Here is a 21,758-nt window from a genome sequence, read left to right as displayed (position 1 = left end):
TTTAACCAAGGAAGCAAGACATTTCCACAAGAACTAAAGGTTCACTCCCAGGATAGTCTAAGGGGGTAAAAGTCCTTTGCTGCTACAAGCAGTAACACAGGAAGGTTGAGATGGCAAAGGCCCCTATGGACTGGGATCCCTCATGACCAATTCCCCGGAGAGCTGGCACAGTTGGACAAAAAGGCAAAAAGATGACAGTTAATTGGCTACAGCTGCCTGGAAGCTCTAGTCTATTTGACTGGCTGCCAAATGCCTGTGGATATGTGCACCTTCTGAGACCAGAGACCAAAGACAAGATCAAAACCAAGCTCTTAAAACAGAACAAGACAAATGGCATAGACAAAGAAAACCAGACCATTCTAGGGGGAACAGGACCAGCAGAAAACAAGAGTATTCAAACCTTTACCAGAACCATGTTTGCTCAAGAAACTACTTTCACAAAATTTTCTCCTGCTAATCCTAATTTAGAAAGAGGGGAAGAAAAGATTCTTACCCCTCTCGCTCCACGGACCCCACTTTTGGGGATTCTGGGGGTGCTGACACAGGAAGAACTCTTACTCACCATGTGCCAACCTATGTCAGATGCCCAGGGTCTCATCTGACAGTCCCAAAGTGACAGAAGAATTAATTTTCCTTTTACCCTTCTAAGTTCTTTGGGCTGGACTAAATGAGCATATTTATTAGGTATGTCTGATGTCTCCTAAGAATGAGACCTGAGGATAAATCAGGCAGTTCAGGCTTGTGTGCCCTCTAGAGCTAAGGAGAAGAGGAGGGGTGGGTTTGGAACTTCCAAGGGCAGGAAAGTAATTCACAAGGAGATGGAAGAGAAAACTTTGGTAAGTAAATGTTTGCTGGGCCATCTTGAACAAGGGAACACAGAGAGGACTTTGGTCAAGGGCTAGCCAGGTTCCTTCCTATCACACCTAGTTCATAGTGAACTGTAGTTGCCCATGATGCTAGCTCCCTTCCTGTCTAAATCTTACAGGCAGGTAGGGGGAAGGTCAAAGGCAAAGGTTCTTCCTGTGTCTTTTATTACTTGAAGATAACCAGCTTAAAATAACCAAGATTTCAAAAAAGGCCTATTTCAGACTAATACTGCCTCCCTCACCACTCACGGTGTTCCCCAAAGCCTCAGGTGGACGCAGATGTTACAATTTTCTCTGAAAAGTGATAAATGAAGTCCCATGAGTCCTTCCTTCAGCTAATGCTATCTACTGTTTATTTTTTCTGTTTTCCTTGGGACAAATGTCATAGTATCATCCTGGTGTAACAGACTTAAAGGTTGACTGCCTAATGTCTTTCTCCTGCAGAGCGATAGGAATGTCAGCCAGGCCCATTGCCCACTTCTGGGAGCACTTTCTGAGTAAGATGCCAAAAGAAGAAACATCAGTTCATTCTGGATTGCCTCCTCCTGGTCTCTGGGTGGGACTACAGTGGGGTTGCAGGGTGTGGAGCAGAGGTCATGGGCCATGACACTGAGGGCAGGAGCACCCACTCCAGCCCCGGCCTGGCTGTGAGGCCATGTAGCAGAGAAATGGGGGAAGCTCTGGTTGGTTCGGGCACCATAGCCTAGCCATATCCTCACTAGTTAACACATTGTGGTTTAAGGATCCTCACATGCCTATCATCACCTTTCTGACCCAGACACCAACAAGAGCAGATGAACTTCTTTCTCTTAGGTCCGAAACCTCCTCTCAGCCCGTCCTCTCCTCGGCCCAGCAGTTCTGCCTTTTTCTAAATAACAGGCAGCTGTATCTTTGTCAATGGCCAGCTCCTGGTGGAGTAACAGGGAAGCAATCCCGGACAACTTTGGGATAGACAATCCCAGGAAGGCCTCTGCTGTGCACAGCACTTTGCTGATGAGCACCATCTCCCAGGCTAAGCCTCCCTGAGGACAAGGACGGCTGGTTAGGAAGATGAGAATGCAGAACATAGGCTTCAAGACACCGTGGAGGTGACTCCAGGGCAGGGAAGGACCCGGGAGTGAAGGTGTCAGAGAGGGCATGGGGGCCAAAACAATGAGTTTTTTATAAAAAAAAAAAAAAAAAAATATATATATATATATATATATATATATATATATATATATATATATAATTTGTATTGACTTCAGAGAGGAAAGGAGAGAGAGAAATATCGATGAGAGAGAATCATCGATCAGCTGCCTTCTGCACGCCCTCTACTGGGGACTGAGTCCGCAACCCGAGCATGTGTCTTAATCAGGAATCGAACTATGACCTCCTGGTTCATGGGTCAACGTTCAATCACTGAGCCACATGGGCTGGGCTAAATCAATGACTTCTAATGTCATCATTCTGTCCCATCAGTGTAGGTATGAGGGCTCAATAAATAGCAGCCCCGTTTCACATCCCAGTTCTGATCTGAGTGAAGATGGTCAGCAATGTGGACAAACTATAGAGACTTTGAAATGAATTAAGCCCTGTTTCCCATTTACTCTGGGCTTTTTACCAGCTGGGCCAATAAAACTCCATTTGTTTAAACCAATCTGACTTGATTTTTGGTGTCTAGGCAGCATAAGGCACGGGGATGGGGATAGACACTTCCCTAACAGCTATGGAGGGGCCATGAGTCTCCACTCCACCTGGGGGCCTGGGAGAGAAGACCCACCCCCACCTGAAGCCCCCACAACACACCACCCTCCACACGCAGGGTGCTCCTGGGTAAGTCAGGGGGCAGGGATGCTTCCAGAGGCTCCATTTGTACTTTTTATTCATCGGCACAGACAGACCACATGATCCTTCCAGTTAGGTTCAGGTTTGGAGGGTTAGCAAGAAGACAGGAGGGTTACAGTGTTCAGTAAAGGACAGAACTGCAGGACAGCAAGGGACCAGAAAGGGAGGCCCTCACTCGTCATACGCCCCACCTAGATACTCCGTGTGCCCAACCCTGAATCAGAGGCAGAGGTGGGGCCAGGATCAGCAGGCCTCTGTTTAGTCTGACTAGATGTCAACCAGAACCTTCTACAGAAGAACTCTTGCTGTGAGTCCTGGAGACCAAGCCATGCTGGGCATCTCGGAGAATTCAGCTGACATTCGGGGTCACTGATACCCCAGGACTGAACATGTGTAACTGCCCGGTGTAGGCCATGTCATTCAGGAACAGGTTGGTGCTCCCATGTCCATTCCTGGATGTCTGTGTGTGATGTGACAAGAGAGGAGGAAGACAGGCTGCTTTCTGGAGCGATCAGAGAGGATGCAGGTGGAGGGCGGGTGCCTTCAGAGGTGCTCCAGGGACACGGGGTCTCTCAGTTCTTCAGCTGAGACACTTCATACAGGTACGCAGCCAGCATTTTGGTTCCTTCTATGTAGTTGTGCCTGATGGAGAGGAACAAGTCATGGCGTTGGCTGGTGTCCCGAGGTCCAGGCATGCATGTGGCATTCTGGGAGCATCCCACCGTCCTGGTGTGCGGGCCCTGAGTTCTGCTTGCCTTTAGAATTTGGGCACCTGGTTCTCAAATATAGGCTCAGCCCAAGTGTCCCAGCAGGGACCGGTCCTGGCCCTGGACTCATCGAATAGATGGGATCTCACCTAGCCCCCGACTACCAAAGGCCTTGCCTTGATCATGGCTCTCTGTTGTTTGTTTGGATCCGAAGCCGCCACCTGGTGTCCTAGGACCTTGGTCTCTGTCCCTCCCTTCCACCCTCCATGCAGGGCCTCTGCCTCTTAGTCCCTGACCCCAAGATGACACCTGTTTCCTATCCTCCTCTGCTCTTCCTGACTGCCTTTGAGGTCTCCCTGCCTTCGTGGGTCTCTCCTCACAGCTGCCAACTCAGAGATCAACTTCCGTCTCTGGTGGTTAGAGACCCATCACGTCTGTATAAGCCAGGAAGGTGCAGGGGTCCTTCAGGAGTCGCCGGGGAAGCACAGAGATCAACAGACCACTGGGCGAAACTTGTTCTGAAGAACCGCCACCTCCCACAGGCTTCCTTCCCTACCTCCCACCAGTGTTCCCTCCACCAAGGACAGATGGTAGAGAGCGCAGGGGGAGGGGGTCCCAGAAATCACCTCTTAGCAGCAGGAAAGGGGCAGGTGTGGAGGAGGAAGGGGTGCAGGGGATGCCCTGGCTTTCACAGGATTTCTCACTGGTATCCACAAGGAAACTAACCCAGATTCAGGACTGAGGATCCAGAGCCTCACCTGTTGAGTTTTTCATTCTGGGAGTGGGCGCCATCATCAGCGGACCCCACGGGCAACAGCATGACATTCTTGCCCGTGGCCTCCTGAAAAGTCAAAGTCACAGGAATACTGCCACCTTCCCTGGTTAAGTCCGGCTCAACACCAAAAACTGGAGGGAATGAAATAAAAGAAATAGTGAGCTTGGGGGCTGAGGCTCCCCCGCATACCCACTACCCGCAGCACCAAGGTCGGACCCTGGGACAGCAGCCCCTCACAGCATCACTATATAGCTACATGTCATATGACACGGCAGAGCCCTAGCAGACATGCTGAGGGCCCTGGCATTGTCCCCAGGAGAATGTCTGACCTGTTTTCAGGGCTCTTCTCCCAGCCATGTAATGAGGGTGGTTGAAGTCAGACACCCAGGGCTTCCCACCATGGCCCATGTACACCTTGAATTTGTTGGGGCTCTGCAGTTCAGCAAACTTCTTTGTCAAGTACGTTGTAACCTGAACCACAAACAGAAGAGACATAATGTATTATAAAGCTCTGCTCCTGACCCACAGCAGATCTACAGTGAGTCCACATGGCTTGTAAGTAGCCTACAGTAAGTCCACCAAGAGTGTACAGTGAATCCACACAGGTCTACAATGGATCTAGAGTGAGTCTACAGTGGTTTACAATTAGCCTATGGTAAGTCCACCATGAGTCCACAGTGAGACTATAACAGGTCTACAATGGGTCTGGAGCAGTGGTTCTCAACCTTCTGGCCCTTTAAATACAGTTCCTCATGTTGTGACCCAACCATAAAATTATTTTCGTTGCTACTTCATAACTGTAATGCTGCTACTGTTATGAATCGTAATGTAAATATCTCATATGCAGGATGGTCTTAGGCGACCCCTGTGAAAGGGTCGTTCGACTGCCAAAAGGGTCGCGATCCACAGGTTGAGAACCGCTGGTCTGGAGTGAGTCTACAGTGAATTTTCTGCTGCTAAATGCTGATCTGCATAACTGTGATAACAGAAAAGGGGATTTTTATCAAGAATCAAAAGCCAGTTATTTGCAGGTAAAAGGTAATGTTTTAATTCACCCTTTATGTAGATGTTCCCATATAATGATAATATTTAAACCAAGTTTTCAAAATTGTTCTTTGACTTGCTTTATAAAAAAGATCACATCCAGACCAAAAATAGAGCCAGGTGCCGACCCAGGGAGACCCCTTGATGACAAAATGCCAGTCCTCAGTGTCCTCTCCCCATAGGGAAGCCCTTAATTCTATCCTCCAAACTTTCCCGTCTGGATGACTGCTCCCGTGAAGCCTGGCGGGCCTGCAGCGATCAGAATTTGCCCCTCTGAAATCTTCCCTGACAGGAGTCTTCCCCTCCGCTCCTCACCACGGCCCAGAGGGTGCTCCCTTGGACCCTCACCATAACATATTGGACCCAAAGTCAGCATCTGACCTGAAGTCAGAGATCAGGTTTGGGCACGCCTCAGCACTGACAAAGGTCACTTACACGTAATGCTTTTTAATGTGGCCTTTATCTTCGATCAGTTTCTGAACTGCTTATTCTAGTAATTACTGAGTTGGCCATAGCCAAGAGGTGGGGACATGTGGTTTTGGGTTTGTGTTTTTCAGTTGTTCGGAGGAAAACCTTTTGGCCCCTGAATCTTTGCCGGTGCACGGCAGCCCCCTCCCCGAGTCCCACTGCCCCATGTACCTGCTCGCTGACAACCTCAGGAGTCATGTTGGGCACGAGCCTGATGGAGAACTTGCCAACCACTTTCCTAGGAATCACGGTCTTGGCCCCTGAGCCGGAGAAGGCACCTTCGATCCCGTGGAGGGAGAGGGACGGGAACCGCCATCTGTGCATCAGGACGTCTTTCTGCAGAAAATGACAGAGCAGTTCAGGGGACAGCTTTCAGAGGAGACAGGAATGTCGTCTGGGAGGTCCCTCTTAGTCACAGCCGGCCCTTTCCTGAGCACAGGAAGGAGGTGCAGACCCCGCAGGAGTTCAGTTAATGCTGGCTGACCTGAATGTGACTTACATCCCGACCTCATAAACCAGGAACTGAGCGGGCTCTGCCAGGTAGGCCTTACACCGTCTCTGGCCTGTCCTAGAGATCATCCTACGCAAACAGGCGAGAGCTACCGGCCTCTAGGTTTTCTCTGCATGTATTCCAGGGCCCACATCATCACCAGTCAATATTTGATGTTTCTAACAACCTCTCAGCACCCAGCCTGGGAGTGGTCTGCACCTTCCGATGACTCAGGTGCCCAAAGAAATGCCCAGATCTCTGCCAGCCCCTCTGCTCCTTCCCACGGGGCCCCCACAGTTGGGAGGCTTGGGGACAGACAGGTCTTGGCGTGGCCAAGGCAGCACCTTGCAGCCGTGCAGCAGGGTCTGCGCCCCCACGTCCTTGGCATACTCCTCCAGGTCAAAGTCGATCTGGTCGTAGAGCTTCAGCTCTTCCTCCGTCACAGGCGCCACAGCCTCGCTGATGCCGGGGATGAGGATCTTCCCCTTCCTGTCCACCAAGCAGCCTGGAGGAGAAAGGGAACGGTGGGTGCTCAGCGCACAGGCTGCAGGGAATCCTGGCACAAGAGCCCTGTGGTCACCTTTCCTGGGCACACATGAGCGCTCGGGTACCTGTGCTCATACGTCAGTTAACTACCGTAATAACCCAATGAGTTGAGCGGTGCTATCTTCCCATTTTAAGACAAAGAGACTTAGATACGAAGGGGAAGGTGAGCTGTCCATGGTCACAGACCAGACACACTGAGCAGAGGGACCCCAGACCTCCTCTAAAAACCATGACACTCTCCAATATTGCCTTTTCAACGTGCTTTCCACAAGAAAATAGCTGCTCCCAAGCTGAGAGGGAACTAGAGAGAGGGACAGAGTAGACTCCAGTCCCAGGAGCAACAGACTCCACAGATGGCAGCCACCATCCATCCGGGAAGGAAACAGCACAACAAACCATATGGTGAGGCAACAGGACGCCAGGGAGAGTGAGCTTGGGTCTCATTCTCAAAGAGCCAACCACGCAGGAGCCCTCGCTGTGGCCAGTTACAATGTCCAATGGGCTGAAGCAGATGCTGTCTGAGAGACGTGACATACGTGTCCAGAGGAAGGACAGTTGTGGGAATCTAGGGGATAGGCTGGACAGGGCCAGAGAGGGCTGAAGGAGCCAAGGGTGCCCAGCTGGGTCCTGGAGGCGAGATAGGGTTTAGCTACACAGGGAGGTAAGGGTGTGAGGAAGAGGAAGGCAGAAACGAGGCATCCATACCCAATCTTTTAAAGGGAACAGTGAGCAGAGCAAGGGAGCCGCAGAGTAACAGGGAAGTGGATCATGAAGAACGCTGGAATGCACCAAATGCTGATGACAGCCTGGAAAGAGCCCACCAGCTGGTCTCCCAAATCTCTAAGTCGTGACTGAAACCCGGCTTACCCATCAGCGTAATGAGATCCGTCATGGCCTCGTGCACTGAGCCACCGTACACCCCAGAGTGCAGGTCTTTGTCACTGCATTCCACCTGGAAGGAACAAAGACCACTCTATTGGGCTGCTTAGTGGGAGCTTATTTTTATCATGTGACAGTAAATTGAACCAAGAACATTCACAAGACCTGACAGGCAATTTTTAAAATCAAAATTTACTCCCTCAATGAGCAAAGCAAGGCATTTCCTAAATTACAAAACTTGAAACAATAGAAAATACCCTTGGAAATGCCAACCACAGATAAACCAGGAATATAACCACAGGTGAATTAAGAATACTGACCCCAAGTGAGCAAGGAGTACTGAGCACAGGTGAGCTAGGAGTGCTGAGCACAGGTGAGCTAGGAGTGCTGAGCACAGGTGAGCTAGGAGTGCTGAACACAGTTGAGCTAGGAGTGCTGGGCACAGGTGAGCTAGGAGTGCTGAGCACAGGTGAGCTAGGAGTGCTGAGCACAGGTGAGCTAGGAGTACTGAGCATAGATGAGCTAGGAGTGCTGAGCACAGGTGAGCTAGGAGTGCTGAGCACAGGTGAGCTAGGAGTGCTGAGCACAGTTGAGCTAGGAGAGCTGAGCACAGGTGAGCTAGGAGTGCTGAGCACAGGTGAGCTAGGAGTACTGAGCACAGGTGAGCTAGGAGTGCTGAGCACAGGTGAGCTAGGAGTGCTGAGCACAGTTGAGCTAGGAGTGCTGGGCACAGGTGAGCTAGGAGTGCTGAGCAAAGGTGAGCTAGGAGTGCTGAGCACAGTTGAGCTAGGAGAGCTGAGCACAGGTGAGCTAGGAGTGCTGAGCAAAGGTGAGCTAGGAGTGCTGAGCACAGGTGAGCTAGGAGTACTGAGCACAGGTGAGCTAGGAGTGCTGAGCACAGTTGAGCTAGGAGTACTGAGCACAGGTGAGCTAGGAGTGCTGAGCACAGTTGAGCTAGGAGAGCTGAGCACAGGTGAGCTAGGAGTGCTAAGCACAGGTGAGCTAGGAGTACTGAGCACAGGTGAGCTAGGAGTACTGAGCACAGGTGAGCTAGGAGTGCTGAGCACAGGTGAGCTAGGAGTGCTGAGCAAAGGTGAGCTAGGAGTACTGAGCATAGATGAGCTAGGAGTACTGAGCACAGGTGAGCTAGGAGTGCTGAGCACAGGTGAGTGAGGAGTACTGAGCACAGGTGAGCTAGGAGTGCTGAGCACAGGTGAGCTAGCAGAACTGAGCAGGGCAACTCCCCCAGCTCTCAGAGCCTTTTGCAGTGGTTTCAGGGATACCCTGCAAGAGCTACTAAAAGGGCAACAACAACCAGGAAAAAGAGCCAGAAGGGACCTGGAGCCCAAGGACCTGGAGCCCAAGGACCTGGGGTCAGTCTCCACCCCACCGTTGCCACAATCTGTAACCAGAATAAGGCAGTAACCGCCCTGGGCCTCTGCCTCCTCACCTGTAGCAGAGTAAGACCGCTCACCTCCCAGCTACTGTGTCCCCGTCGGTAATCATACAGCAGGTAGAAAGGTGCCTTGCACAGAATGAGTGCTCAGTACAGCAACTATGATCGTTCCTGGAACTTTTGAGTCTATAGACCACCCTCACATGCAGGAACTAATAACAGTCACCTGTGCGGTAGGAACCCCCCACCTCTCTGTGTAGAGGAGAAGACCGAGGCTCAGTCCACCAGTGAGTGGCATGTCCATCCTCCTGGGCTTCTGTGTCGAGGGTAATGTCCTAGTTCCCTCAAGATCACTCAGGCAAGGGATAAGAGCTTAGGGGCTAAAATATGAACACTGTCACTTCTGAAAGGAAGTCTTCCTAAAATGTTCTGCCTAAGTCTCAGTCTTCCTACACGGACTAGCACTTCATCTTTTCTCAACTGTGCAAGACAATCCTGCAAAGAATACAGCCTAGCTTGAAGGTGGATGACACTGATTCTGATGGCATTGGGCATGGAGCACCACAGGGGAATCACCCTGGGACATGGGGAACGTGGCCGATACCTCGATGAAAAAGTAGCAGATGCCCCTGAGGCCGTAGGTGATGCAGGGCTTCTTCTTCCCCAGCCAGTAGTTGTCAGAAATGCAGACGTAGTCCACGTCTTTAAAGAAGGTGTCCTTTTGGGCAAAAATCAGTTCATCCAGGCCCTCGGAGCCCGACTCCTCCATGCCCTCCAGACAGAATCGGATGTTAACAGGGATTTCCTGTGATAGGAAAAGAGAGTCACAGGCATTCAGCTTTCACATACCTTTAGTTCTTAGAGACAACATACAGGAAGTCACCAAATGTGAAATCACCAATTTCAAATACCCAACTTCCTCCAGACCAAGCACTCTGGCAGGAGGTATGCAGTTCTCAATGACCCTCAGTCCCCAGGTGCTGGGCTGTGTCAGGGGACAAGCCTGGCTCCAGCCACAGCTACATCCTCACTGAGAGCTCCTTGCCAGCAACTCCTCAGGTGACCACACTTCCTAGTCACAGGTATCTGGGTGCTCACCCAGCGCAGGTCAGGAGTCTCCATTAAGGCCTGAGCTGCTCTCTGAAGGCTGTACGCAAAGAAACCAGAGGAGTCTTCATTGGCACCCTTGTGGCCATCACCAGTGCCCTCGAGGGAGGGAAAGCCTCTTCCTAGTTTAGAAGGTACTCCTGCACTATGACCTCCTGCTCGCACTGAAGTACCTTTTCTTAAAGAGAGGATGCTGCCGTCTGTCCATCGGCTCCTCTCTGCAGTTTTCCAGGTCTCCCAGCGCTGTGTGGTGAGGCAGGTGGCCTTCCACACACGAGAAAATGAAGGCTGTGGCATGGCAGGGCCTCACTGGGACTCAAGTTTGCACAGTCCTGTTCAGAACTGCCCCCGGGTGGCACTGCTCAGGCGCACCTCCCCTCCTCTGCCCCTCAGGTGGAATCCTTTTGGGGACCTTGGTATATGGAACAGGTAAGTAGAGCTGCTCTGGGTGGCTCTGCCCTGCACACAGCCACCCCTTCTCTCAGTTGCCCTCAGTCCCTGTGCCCAGCATGTGGCGGCCATGAGAGCACTGCCATCCAGTGGTTCTGGGCCTCGGCTTTCTCCTGTGCACAATGGACCCCCAGGCCCTATTTGGATCTACCATTTCATGCTCTAACAAATGTGCTTGTCTTACAATTCTAATTTTATCATGATACAAGAGAAAGGCAAGATGCAAAAACCATCTGTACACTTGATCACAATTAGGTTAAAACAGTTGAAAAGATTGGTAAGTACCAAAATATTAAGTCTCTTAGGGTTGAGATTCTAGGCAACATTTTCTCTCTACTTCTCTAAAGTTTACAAACTTTCAACAAGGAGTGGAGATTTCCTACTTAAGGAAATATATTTCTAAAAATAAAATGTATTTTTAGGAGGCTGTAAACCATGCAGAGAAAGGGGTTTGTCTGCTACCACAGCCCAGGTAGGCGGGTCATTTGTGTGTGGCCTGGGTTCCTGCCGAGTCATCAGTAGTGCGACCCTTGAACACTGTAAAACAATTACACCTGCAGCGTTTCCTGAAGCTGGAACACGACCTCTCATCTAAAATCTGAGTCACTGGGCTGACACTTTGGGGGGAGCCTGCTGTCTCACATCCTAGTGATCTTTGATCTTGGGAAGCCTGGCCTTGTTACGCTCAGATGGAACGGGGTGAACCAGGCTCAAGGAGGGTGACATACTTGACTTGTTTTCTGAAAGGCTTCCAGGGCATTCATCCAGCCGGCCACTGGCCCCTTGTCATCAGTTGAACCTCTCCCGTACAGTTTGCCTGGAACAGCAATCAGCAAATTCATAGCATTACAATGACAAGGAGACAGATGGAGAGTGAACCCTCAGTGAACATCTGTTAACATCTCAGTGAAACCACATACGTCTGCCCTGAGAATTTCTCTTGACATTGGAAGCCCCAAGTCTCTACCCGGCACTATTGCTAAAATGATGGGAGAATTTGCCGTCATCGAAGGCAGCCACATGGATGCCTCCAAGTCCCTCTCCCGTCCCCCGCGGATGTGGCAGTTAGCCAGTGCTCACGATCCTGCTGACTCAGGGCACAAACTTCAGACCCAGGTCAGGAGCTTACTATCAGTGAGCCAGTGGTTAAAATCTACTTCCATAACCAGCTGATATCAATAAGGGTGGAAAACCTGGGCAGAGGAGGGGAAGCACGATGCACCCTTATCAAGAGAACGACAAATCTCACCCCACCCCAATTTCACATCTAATCTGATGAAGAATGGGACTTATGCGTGTCCCTGATGTCTCCAGGTATCACTGAAATCTAACAGCACAATACTGCTTTCCCTCAGTGTGAGGAGTCAGTCCCTCCCCTCTGCATCCCTGCTCCTGGGACCCCTCCTGGGGAAACAAGGCCTTCCCCTGGCCTGCTGTCATGTGACACAGAGCACCTGAGGGCAGAGCACGGATGGCCATTCCAGCCAGGGGCTCAGCTTCCCTCTGTCCTGGTCAGCACTCTCACTTCCTCATTCCTAAGACTGTTTTCAAATGTTTGGCAGTTTTAACATGACCCACCCCAAAGTAGTATAAGGCTTAAAGCCATCACTACCCTGGGAATGTACTTTTAAATTGAGCCCAACTTTTCACAAAAGCTAAAGAGCTCTCCTAAAAGCATCATCATTCTGTGAGGAATGCTGACGAGGTGACGGGGGCGTGCGGACCACGCTGCACAGAGGTGTACAAGACAGAGGCATGCACCCTCCGGGCTCCTTCCAGCGTCCTCGATGCCGAGTCTGCTGAGGGAGCCTGTCTGTCTGGTGCGATCGGGAGGGGCTGTGTTCTAAGCTGGTGCTGCAGGTGGGGGAGGAGTGATGAGGAAGACAACTCAGGGAGGTGGGGGAACCAGTGCCACCGAGTCTCCAGAGTTGTCAAGTGGAGACTCAGCATGTGAGGGCTGCACTGCCTCGGTTCAGAACTGGGGAAGCCTCACTGACCCAAGGCCACAAACCCCCATTTCCACAGAACGGGAAGGCTTTCTCATGTTCCTGTCTGGTGCACATGTGTACACTTCTGGAAGCTGATTTTGACATTAGGTCACAACTGCCTGTTCTGGGAGGATGGCCAAGGGAGTACTGGTGATTCTGCTGGTGAGAAGCAGCAGGATTTGAAGCACTCCTCTGCCAGCAGAGCATCCTTACCGTCTCGCTCCACCAGGGTGAAGGGCTCGCTGTCCCAGCCATCCTCCAGGGCTGCCGGCTGCACGTCCAGATGGCCATAGATGCACACTGTCTTCTTCTGGGGGTCGGAGCCCAGCTTGCCAAGTAAAATGGGAGGAAGTGGTATCTCTGAGCCATCAGGGAGCTGCAAGAGGAGAGGGAAGCATGTGAAGACAGCCTTTGTTTAAAAACCTGGTGTTTATGGCAGATATTATTAAAATACCTTAAGTGTTCTTATCCCTTCGCATCAACCTCCCTCTATTATAGGGTTTAAGATCATATTGCTCAACTGAGTCATTTAATTAACAAGAAATTACTTTGCTATAACCCAGAGTACAAAGACTGAATTATGTTCACCTATTGCAGGCAATTTGGTAAATTTTTAAAGGCAAATTGTTTTTTTTAACTCTTATACAACAAAACATGTTATGAGAGGCAAGGTTGGGATGCAACTTAGTTCAGTATTTTCTAAATAATGGATAAAAACTACTACAATCTTAAAGCAGAAGATAGGTGTTTGAAAATCACATTAGTTCTGCACAGAAAGGGCTGTAGACCAGGATGCAGTGACTAGGTCACAGGAAAGTGCACAGTAGGCACTGGAGCAGGTCCTCCGAAAGGCTTCCTGGTCTCCAACGATCCTGTCAGAACGGGGCCAATGCATTAACCAGGATGCAAAGGCAGGCTCAGTGCTTTTCCTACGCCTACAACAGCTCAACTCTCCAGCCGATACTTTAAAATCCAGCCCTGCACCCTGTAACAGTTCTCCCAGCTCTATCCCAACAGGGAAACCTGTTACCATTACAAAGTACCACCAGCAAAATGCGGGAGCAGGGGCGGGGGCGGGGGGGTGCAGGAGGGTGAAAAGTACACATCCTTTTGTGTCGCTGCTGGGTAAGGATTACTCATGCTGGAACCATCACAGACGTCTAGTTACTAGAAAATAGTCTTTGTGAAAATAAACATTAATAAACTCACAGACTAAATTGGTAATGAAACTAAACTAACAATTTACAATCAAGAGATAAATGAGCAACTAGTAAAAAATGACAAGCCTATCAGGATGAATGATGGGCTGATGAAAGTGTCTGCCCCAAGCTCCAGGGGCTCTGAGACCCCTAGGCATACCATACATTCAGGAACGCACCAGGCTGCGGGGATTTTTACAGGTCCTCAGATTTGTCTTTCCAGTAAATTCCACTCATAAATACTCAATGTAAGTAACTCTCAGTAACTCCACAGGTACCCCTGTGCAGCCCTCACAAACACGGTTGGACTGGAATCAGGAGGCCCAGGTTTTATCTCCACTGGAAACTGCTGTGGTTCCCAGTGGAGGCAAAGCCCACCTGGGCCTCGGGTGCTTCCACTCATGAAAAGAGGAGACTGAGCTGAATGTCCACAGTAAACTCCAGGGACAATGACCTCAATTGACACAACATTGGGCAAGAAAACTGAGATTAAGCAAACCTCACCACATCCTGCAATAGAAAATGATACTGCATCTTCGAAAATACATGGCCTGAGGGAGCCTGTCTGTCTGGTGCGATCGGGAGGGGCTGTGTTCTAAGCTGGTGCTGCAGGTGGGGGAGGAGTGATGAGGAAGACAACTTAGGGAGGTGGGGACTGAAATCATCGGAATGGCTTAGCGTGAGTGGACTGTTCACTTCAGTTAGAAAGAAACCAATTTCCTGTCAGAATCCAGCTCACACACAAAGTTCCTCTTTTTCAAGAAAAAGTGCTATTCCTCGCAGTTGGGATGCTGGAGACAGAGTGTGGGGACAGTGGGAGTCTTCGTGTTTTTACACTTACGTGGCTAGAGTATAGCTGCCTAGTTTGAAAGGAGACTGATTTCTGGTGAATCTCAGTTATTTTCTAAGAATAGCCTCTATGCTCACTCTTGGTTAATAGCCCTCCACATTCTCAGAGAAATGCTGAGAATGACAAAAACCTGTGCCCCAGTCCAACTGAAGAAACCACACAGAGATTTATATCCAAATCAGGCCTTTCTGGTGAAAGACAAGCAGGGTATCTGAGTGTACGCTCATACCTTCTGTTTTCCAATATCCACTAGTTCCACGGAGCCGCCCAACTGCTTGATATCCGCAGCGGCCACTTCCATCATCTTTTTGATTTCCCCTCTCTTCTCGGGCCATGCAGATACGCTCTGGATGGCCACCCATTCCGCAAGCTTCTGTTTGTGGACAATAAGCAAAAAGGGATTCTCAAAAGGTGCTCCTAAAGGAAGAAAGGCATCCATACTTTTGCCGTGTTTCAGGAACCCAACGTTGACCTGCTACCTGTGGCCACTCCATGTTGAGCATGTTGACCACACATGGAAGAATAGATCCATCAAAACCTACTTTTACTGACCCTGTAGCAAGAATTATATAGCATAACAGAAACATGTCAGAATGCGTATTTTTAACCATTAAGCATGAGGTGAATATAAAATGAACAGAGTCCATAAATACCTTTATATCTGAATCTAACAAAATTACAACTGAGGGGTACAGAAACTACCCAAGATTTTCAGTCCAGGTTAGCTTAGTTATCATCCTTATAATGGCAAGTTCTCTAAAGTATAAGTTTTAGATGAGAACTCTAAAGATTTCATCTGAAATGTGTCTACCAAGAATAACTTTAAAGCATGATTCTTTAAATTAAACTCAAGTAACAGATTAATCTATAATGCTACTGAATCACTGAAAACATCCTAAATGCAAAACAGGTCTTTAATCTACTACAAGAAATTATAGATGAAGATTAAACAAAAATCTCAATTAGCTCTGCCATTTCTAGAAACATATATTAAGACTTCCTGCCAAAGCCAAAATTATAATTTCTATAGTGTAATGAGGAGGTAAAGGAAAAGATCTCTAGACTTATATATACAAGGTGGGGCAAAAGTAGGTTTACAGTTATAAGGAAAACAGTTTATTCTCATATTATTTATTATTGTATTATTTTTCATATACACACACATACACACATTTTTTTTTTCTGTGAGAACACTTAAGAACTACTGTCTTAGCAGATTCAAGTTTACAACATAGTATTGTTAACTATGGTAACCATGCTGTACATTAAGCCTCCAGAACTTACTCTTCTTATAACTGAAAGTGTGTGCCCTTTGCCTAAGATCAGGATCTCACCACTTCCCGTAGCCCCTGGCAACCACCATTCTACCCCCTGCTTCTCTGAGTTCCTTGTTCAGATTGCACATAGAAATGAGATCATGCAGTGTTTGTCTGTCTTTAATACTTGATTTAAACAGCATAACTCACATTAGTTCCCCTGAGCCCCAAAGGACTAAACTGGATTTTAAGTTTATTGGAATAAATAAATATTCCCTTACCTTGATGTAGCGATCCTGATTTTCATCCACATACTTAAACAGGGTAGCGAGGACCGACATCTTCCAGTCAAAGGGCAGGCCTGGGAGATTCTTGGAGGGAAGAGCAACCTGTTACTCCTGTCTCTGCACAGGGCCCGAATGAGGAAAAGTCACTGACTGCTCAGGGTCATGAACTCCTACCCCACCTTCCTGGCCAGCAGTGCCAGCAGTCATCAGGAGGATTCCAGGAAGTGACTGCAGAGGCAGAAATGAAAGCTTTGGGATGCAGTGAGAGGCTCAGGTTGATCTCCCATCTTTTTTCAGAAGGAAAATGTACCCCAAATTGTGTCACAGTGGCAGATAAAGGAAGGGCCTGAGTTGAAGACAATCTGATGAAAACTAAAAGTAGGTACTTTTCAGTAATGCTGACTTATCAGCACTTAAAATTTTAACTTAATTTTACTCTCCTGAAGCACATAGAGAACTTTCCACTTACTATGACCACAGAGGCAACCATCACTCCAAGGATCCCAGCAAAAATGTCACAGCCTAACTCTTACAGTCACAAGGGCACAACACAGCAAAAAGGCCCCAGGACAGGCTGATAAATTTAGTTTAAGGAAGTTGACAATCTGAGTCCAGAAACTACTAAAGGCAACATGGGAAAGAAGGCCTGATTTTATTCTAATCTCCATCTACCTGTACCCCACCCCCCTGTGCATTTTCTAACATCCAGTTTCCCATGTGTGAGACCCACCACATCCCACTCCACCCCACAAATACGGGGGGAGGGGGGCAGAAATCCTCTGATCACCTTTAAAATCTGGAATGCATATGAAACAAAAATGATTCTGCTATATATTGGGACTTTCAAAATTGCTTGTCCCCTCCTTCAATTGACAATTTGAATCCCACCCAGTGGTTGGAAAGGGCTCAGCTATACCCCAGAGATAGGCAGTATTTCAGACCTGGAGCTGCAAACTCACAAGATCCACCACATCCAGGAGTGCTGATGCCTGGGCACCGGCACGCTGGTTAAAGAGCATGCTTTGTTTGGTATCAGATTCCAAACTGATTTCTGGACAGGGGAGTGACTGCATCTGCTGTGACATGAAGCGTGAAGCTGCTCAGCAACTGAGGAAATTGCCAGAGCTGTTCTGTCTGAGTTCAGTGAGAACAGATCAAAGTGCTTATTTTCAGTGCCTCCTTCCTCCTCCTCAAATACCAGCCATAAATTGTTACAAACCTCCCAGCCAACTCAGATGGCTTCAGCTGAGGCTCTCCTCTGAAAGAGCCCAGCAAGACAGTCCACGAATGCCGCCCAGGGATTTCATGGTCGTGAATAAAGTCAAATTTTCTTCCACCTATCACCAAAAATGTAAACAGGAGGCTGTCTATGACAGCATGCTATGCTGGGCACTTTTATTTGGGTTCCTGGTCATCAAATCCCACAAATCCCAAACTCACTGCGGTATATTCTTTCATAGTACACTCTTTGCAGCCAATTAACCCATGGCCTTCCAGCAGAGCCACTGGAAGACGGAACTACCTACACTGCACCTTTCACCAAAGGAGAGTCAACAGACCAGATTGCGACGCCAGCCCTCCAGGGCGGGGCCGAAAGCAGCACCTGAACTGCTAGTCAGTCCCTCCCACTCACTTTCTGAGTATTTCTTGTCCTCCCCTCCCCCCCATGAACTGGGACCTGCCGACCGGAACCTGTTAAGGTAAAAGCGCTGAGTTGGAGTGGACAAAAGCAAATATCCGTTCGAAAAAAGTACCCTTTCACTCCCTTCTTGAAACCTGCAGTTCCTGGGAGTAACAAAATTTCACTAGTGAAACTAGTGGGCGCGGAAGGAGGAGTGATCCCGGGAGCCCCTGGGACCGTCTACAACACCCACAAATCCACCTTTGTCCCCATTAACTCGCGGCATACGTTACAATATATAAATACCCGAATCATGGCTCCGAGTCTTTGCAAAAAACCCTCCACTAAAACGGGCAGGAACCTCCAATTTGCCCAATCTGGAGCTTTCTCCCCAACACAGTTTTACAAATTATCTTTCCTCACTCCTCCGTGCAAACACCGGGACGACAAAGGTATGAATGGAACGTCCCCGTACAGGTGCGGGTGCTCCACGAGTTTACACCGACTCGGCTCCAGGATGACGCCCGGGACCCCATCTTAGCGGCGGGGGCGGACTGGTGGCCCTGTTTGGGAGACCCAGGCCTCAGGGACGTGGTGCCAGGGACCCGGGATCACCTCCAGGTGAGGACAGCCGACCTGCTCAGACCCGCAAGCTGCAACCCCCGCCTTTAATGCCGGCGAGAGCTAGAGACCCCTGGCCCGGGGCCGGGCCAGGCAGCACCATCCAGAGCCTCCGCCAAAAGCTCTGCGGGCGAGAGAAAGGCTGCCGTTTGCTGCGAGCCTAGGGACGGAGGGTGCGCCCTTCCCCGTCCGCGGAGCCCCGATTCCGCGCCGGCCCTGTTTGAACGAGACACCCTGGTATCAGTCACCGCCGGCTACACAGACCTGGCGGTGGGCGCCGCCCCTCCAAACCCCAACCCGACCCGCTGCTCCCGGAGCCCTCGGTTCCGGCCTCGGCACCCATTCTGCATGCCTAGCGAGGCGCGACTCCCGCGGGCCCGGGGACCACCCGCCCTCCCGGCCAGGGAAGGTCCCTCACCCACCCGCAGCCGCCGCGCCTAGGCCGCTTCACGTGCCCAGTCACGCCCCCGGCGGGGCTAGCCCCGCCTACCAATCCCCGCCCACCAATCCCCGCTTCTATAGAACTGGCGTCACTCCGCCCCCGGCGCGGCCCGCCCACCAATCCCCGGACTCTTCCGGGGAACAGGCGTAGCCCCGCCCCTCCCGCCTTCGCCCCGCCCCCTCAGGGCACGATCCGGGATTGAGCGCCAGGCCGCGGCGTGACCTCCCTCGGTGTCTTTTGCTCACTCTGACTCGGCGCCTTGGACTGGGGCCTCAATGTTGGGATCTGACCCGGTGGCTTTTCATGAGGTTCTGAGGTCCCACGTCGGGGAGCTCACACTCACCCCCTGAACTCTCTGGCTTTGTCGGGTGTCCCGTCCCGGTGGGCTCCTGAGCAGTGCACATTTTGCTGGTCACACACATTTCCTTTTCACGTAGCTTTGGCATTTCCTTCACAAAACCTTCATCAGCACCATTACCAATATTTTAGTATATAAATTCAATAATCACAGAAATCAAGGAAGGCAGACTGCCAACCAATGGTCATTGTGGCCAATTCAATGCCAATTTGGGGTGTAGTGGGTAAGGAAACTTTATTCAGTGCAAAGAGCTCAATTGTAATACGACAAGAACGGTGACTGGGGTGGGGGTGGGTTCAGCTCAATGCCACTCTGCCCATCTGGTTGGTGTTTCAGCCTTCCAGCTCCAGCAGGGAACCACAATCTTCGGTCTAGCCACAGGGATGCTGACCTATAGAAAGAAGTCCCATCCCTAATCCTTGATTGGTCTGATCTCATGTAAATGAGGGCTCCAAATCCTTGCAGTCTGATTGGTCAGATTGGTGCTAATAGACTATACCTGTACAGCTCCAATTGGTCAGGCAAAGTCTCAGTCCTATTGGTTGAAATAGGCTTCCAGGAACTCCTCTGGCTCAAGAGGGCAGGAACACAGGGCAGGCTAGGGTGACAGGCCCCTGTGTAACAATTGTTGCTATGCTCTATTTTTTAAATTTTAATCCCAGTTACCCACCAGGAGCCCTTCTTGGTAGGTGTCTTCTTTCTCAGGCTCCCCCTCCACAAGACACACCATTTATTTATCAAGCATCTACTACTTATATTTTACAACAATTCTTGGGCATAACGACTATCTCCATTTGAGTAATTCCAAAAGAATTTGGCAAAACTTATACCCCTCCCACATTCTTTCAGTTTTTTCTTTAAACAAGTTTAACAATTGCAAAGGATGTAATTTCCCACATCCTCTAAATATTTTTAGTGCCCATGATGACCTCAGATCATCCTATGTGGTTACTTGAGGTCTCTGAGTTTGCAAGGTTGCCATAAAGGCCTTCCCTGAGCTTATCAGGTTTAGTATCTGGCCCCTTTTCGTCCACAGGTTCTATAAATGAGATTATTGCTGGAATGAGACGGTTCAGGGAAAAATACAACAACAACAACAAAAAGGATTTAGAGGATCTATAACACATTACCTGTTAAGTTTATAGAAATTTTATGTTTATGTGGTATTTATAACTAAGTTTGCATGAGGCAGCCGATCAATAATTATCTCTCATCATTAATGTTTCTATCTCTCCTTCTACCTTTCTCTCTCTGAAAACAATAAAAGTAAATAAATAAAGGATGTTCTTGTTTTCAAAAAATGTAAGAAACTGTAAATATTTCTCTCTTTTTCACGTCCAGCGCAGCTAGAGAGCGGTCCGGTTCCTGAGTAGGGGCTGCTGGGGACTGAGAAAATGAAAGAAAGAGACAGACACAGAAATGGAAGGAAAAAGCTGGTGCCGGGTGGGACCACTGTCCTCTGATGGAGACACAGGGACCCAGAGCCAATACAGCGTGTTTATTTTATACAGCAAAAAACAGGAAGTTTTACTAAAGGTCAAGACAAGGGAGATTATGTGCATTCTTGGGTGGGCCCAAGTCATATTCATTCCTGAGGAAATTAAAGAAGTATCTTAATATATCAATAGTGTGGTCAGGCAGAAGGCAGGAGAGCAACAATGTAGCTTTATTCTTCTCTTCTGTTCCTAACTGTTGAGGCTTTGAAAAGTGCTTCATGTAAATCAGCTGGGAGAATGGGCTCTGGCAATGCCCTAAAAAACTGCTTAAGAAGTTCTGCAATATCACAAGGATGTGGAGAAGACAGGCCACTTTCACCATGATCCAGTGTATTCTATCTTGATAAAGACCTCTTTTACTTGGAAATATGTTATCACAAACTAGAACTTTCTACCTCCTGCCCCTTGAAATAATACAAAATATGTAACTGACGGGTGTCCTTGATTAAGGAGGTGTTCTCCAATAATATACTGTGGTATTTGATATTGTCCCTCTGTTTGAAGCTTGTAAAGAGTTAATAAACATGCCGCGCTTAGATTGATGCCTGTCACTGAGTGTCTGGTCTGCTCCAGCTGCTATAACAAACCACTAAATCTATTTCTCACAGTTCTGGAGGCTGGAAGTCTGAGATCTCACATGTGGTGAGAGCCTACTTTTTAGTTCACAGACAGCTAGAGGGAGCTCTCTGGGGTCTCTTTATAAGGGCACTGATCCCATTCCTGAGGGCTCCACCCTCAGGACCTAATCACCTCCCAAAAGCTCCACCTCTGAATACCATCACCTTGGGGATCAGGCCTCAATACATGAATTTGGGGGAAATAAACCTTCAGGAAGGCAAGAAGGACAGCAAGTAGCTCCACTGCCCGCATGTTCCCAGGCCTGTATGCTCTGGAGAGAGTACACAGAGAGTCTGAGCAACTGGATATTGGCAACCTCAAAGCTCTCTGAGCCCTCCTTTAAAATGTTTCTCCTGTCCCCAGTATCTCAGTTGACTATTAAGTAAATGAGCTGTTTAAACCTAAGTGTGCACAGTTCAGTGTGTCCAGCAGGTGGCGCTGCAATCCGTCTCTTCTTGGGCAAAAAA

The 21,758-nt window shown here is 49.2% G+C and overlaps 1 protein-coding gene across 5 annotated transcripts; it reads right to left on the bottom strand.

Moving 5' to 3' along the window:
• Window positions 1–2,708: 2,708 nt before the first annotated feature.
• On the bottom strand, window positions 2,709–18,858 carry CNDP2 (carnosine dipeptidase 2). Of its 5 annotated transcripts, none has more exons than XM_014457618.2 (12): window positions 18,800–18,858; window positions 16,130–16,219; window positions 14,822–14,965; window positions 12,757–12,919; window positions 11,284–11,372; window positions 9,603–9,803; window positions 7,591–7,675; window positions 6,522–6,682; window positions 5,859–6,023; window positions 4,505–4,646; window positions 4,159–4,306; window positions 2,709–3,335 (listed from the first exon to the last, which is right to left on the bottom strand). In XM_014457618.2, exons 2-12 carry the CDS (start codon window positions 16,187–16,189, stop codon window positions 3,266–3,268), a joined length of 1,428 nt encoding a protein of 475 aa, XP_014313104.1. In that variant the 5' UTR covers window positions 16,190–16,219; window positions 18,800–18,858; the 3' UTR covers window positions 2,709–3,265. The 5 variants fall into 5 exon arrangements, with proteins under 5 accessions (XP_014313104.1, XP_023611388.1, XP_023611386.1 ...); XM_023755620.1 differs by lacking the exon at window positions 18,800–18,858 and adding an exon at window positions 18,642–18,649; XM_023755618.1 differs by lacking the exon at window positions 18,800–18,858 and adding an exon at window positions 18,232–18,342.
• Window positions 18,859–21,758: the final 2,900 nt, after the last annotated feature.

This window comes from Myotis lucifugus, unplaced genomic scaffold (genome assembly GCF_000147115.1).
Source record: "Myotis lucifugus unplaced genomic scaffold, Myoluc2.0 scaffold_82, whole genome shotgun sequence".
In the NCBI taxonomy this organism is placed as follows: domain Eukaryota; kingdom Metazoa; phylum Chordata; class Mammalia; order Chiroptera; family Vespertilionidae; genus Myotis; species Myotis lucifugus.
The sequence above is the reverse complement of the archived record's forward strand: the minus strand, read 5'-3'. Positions and strand labels throughout refer to the sequence as shown.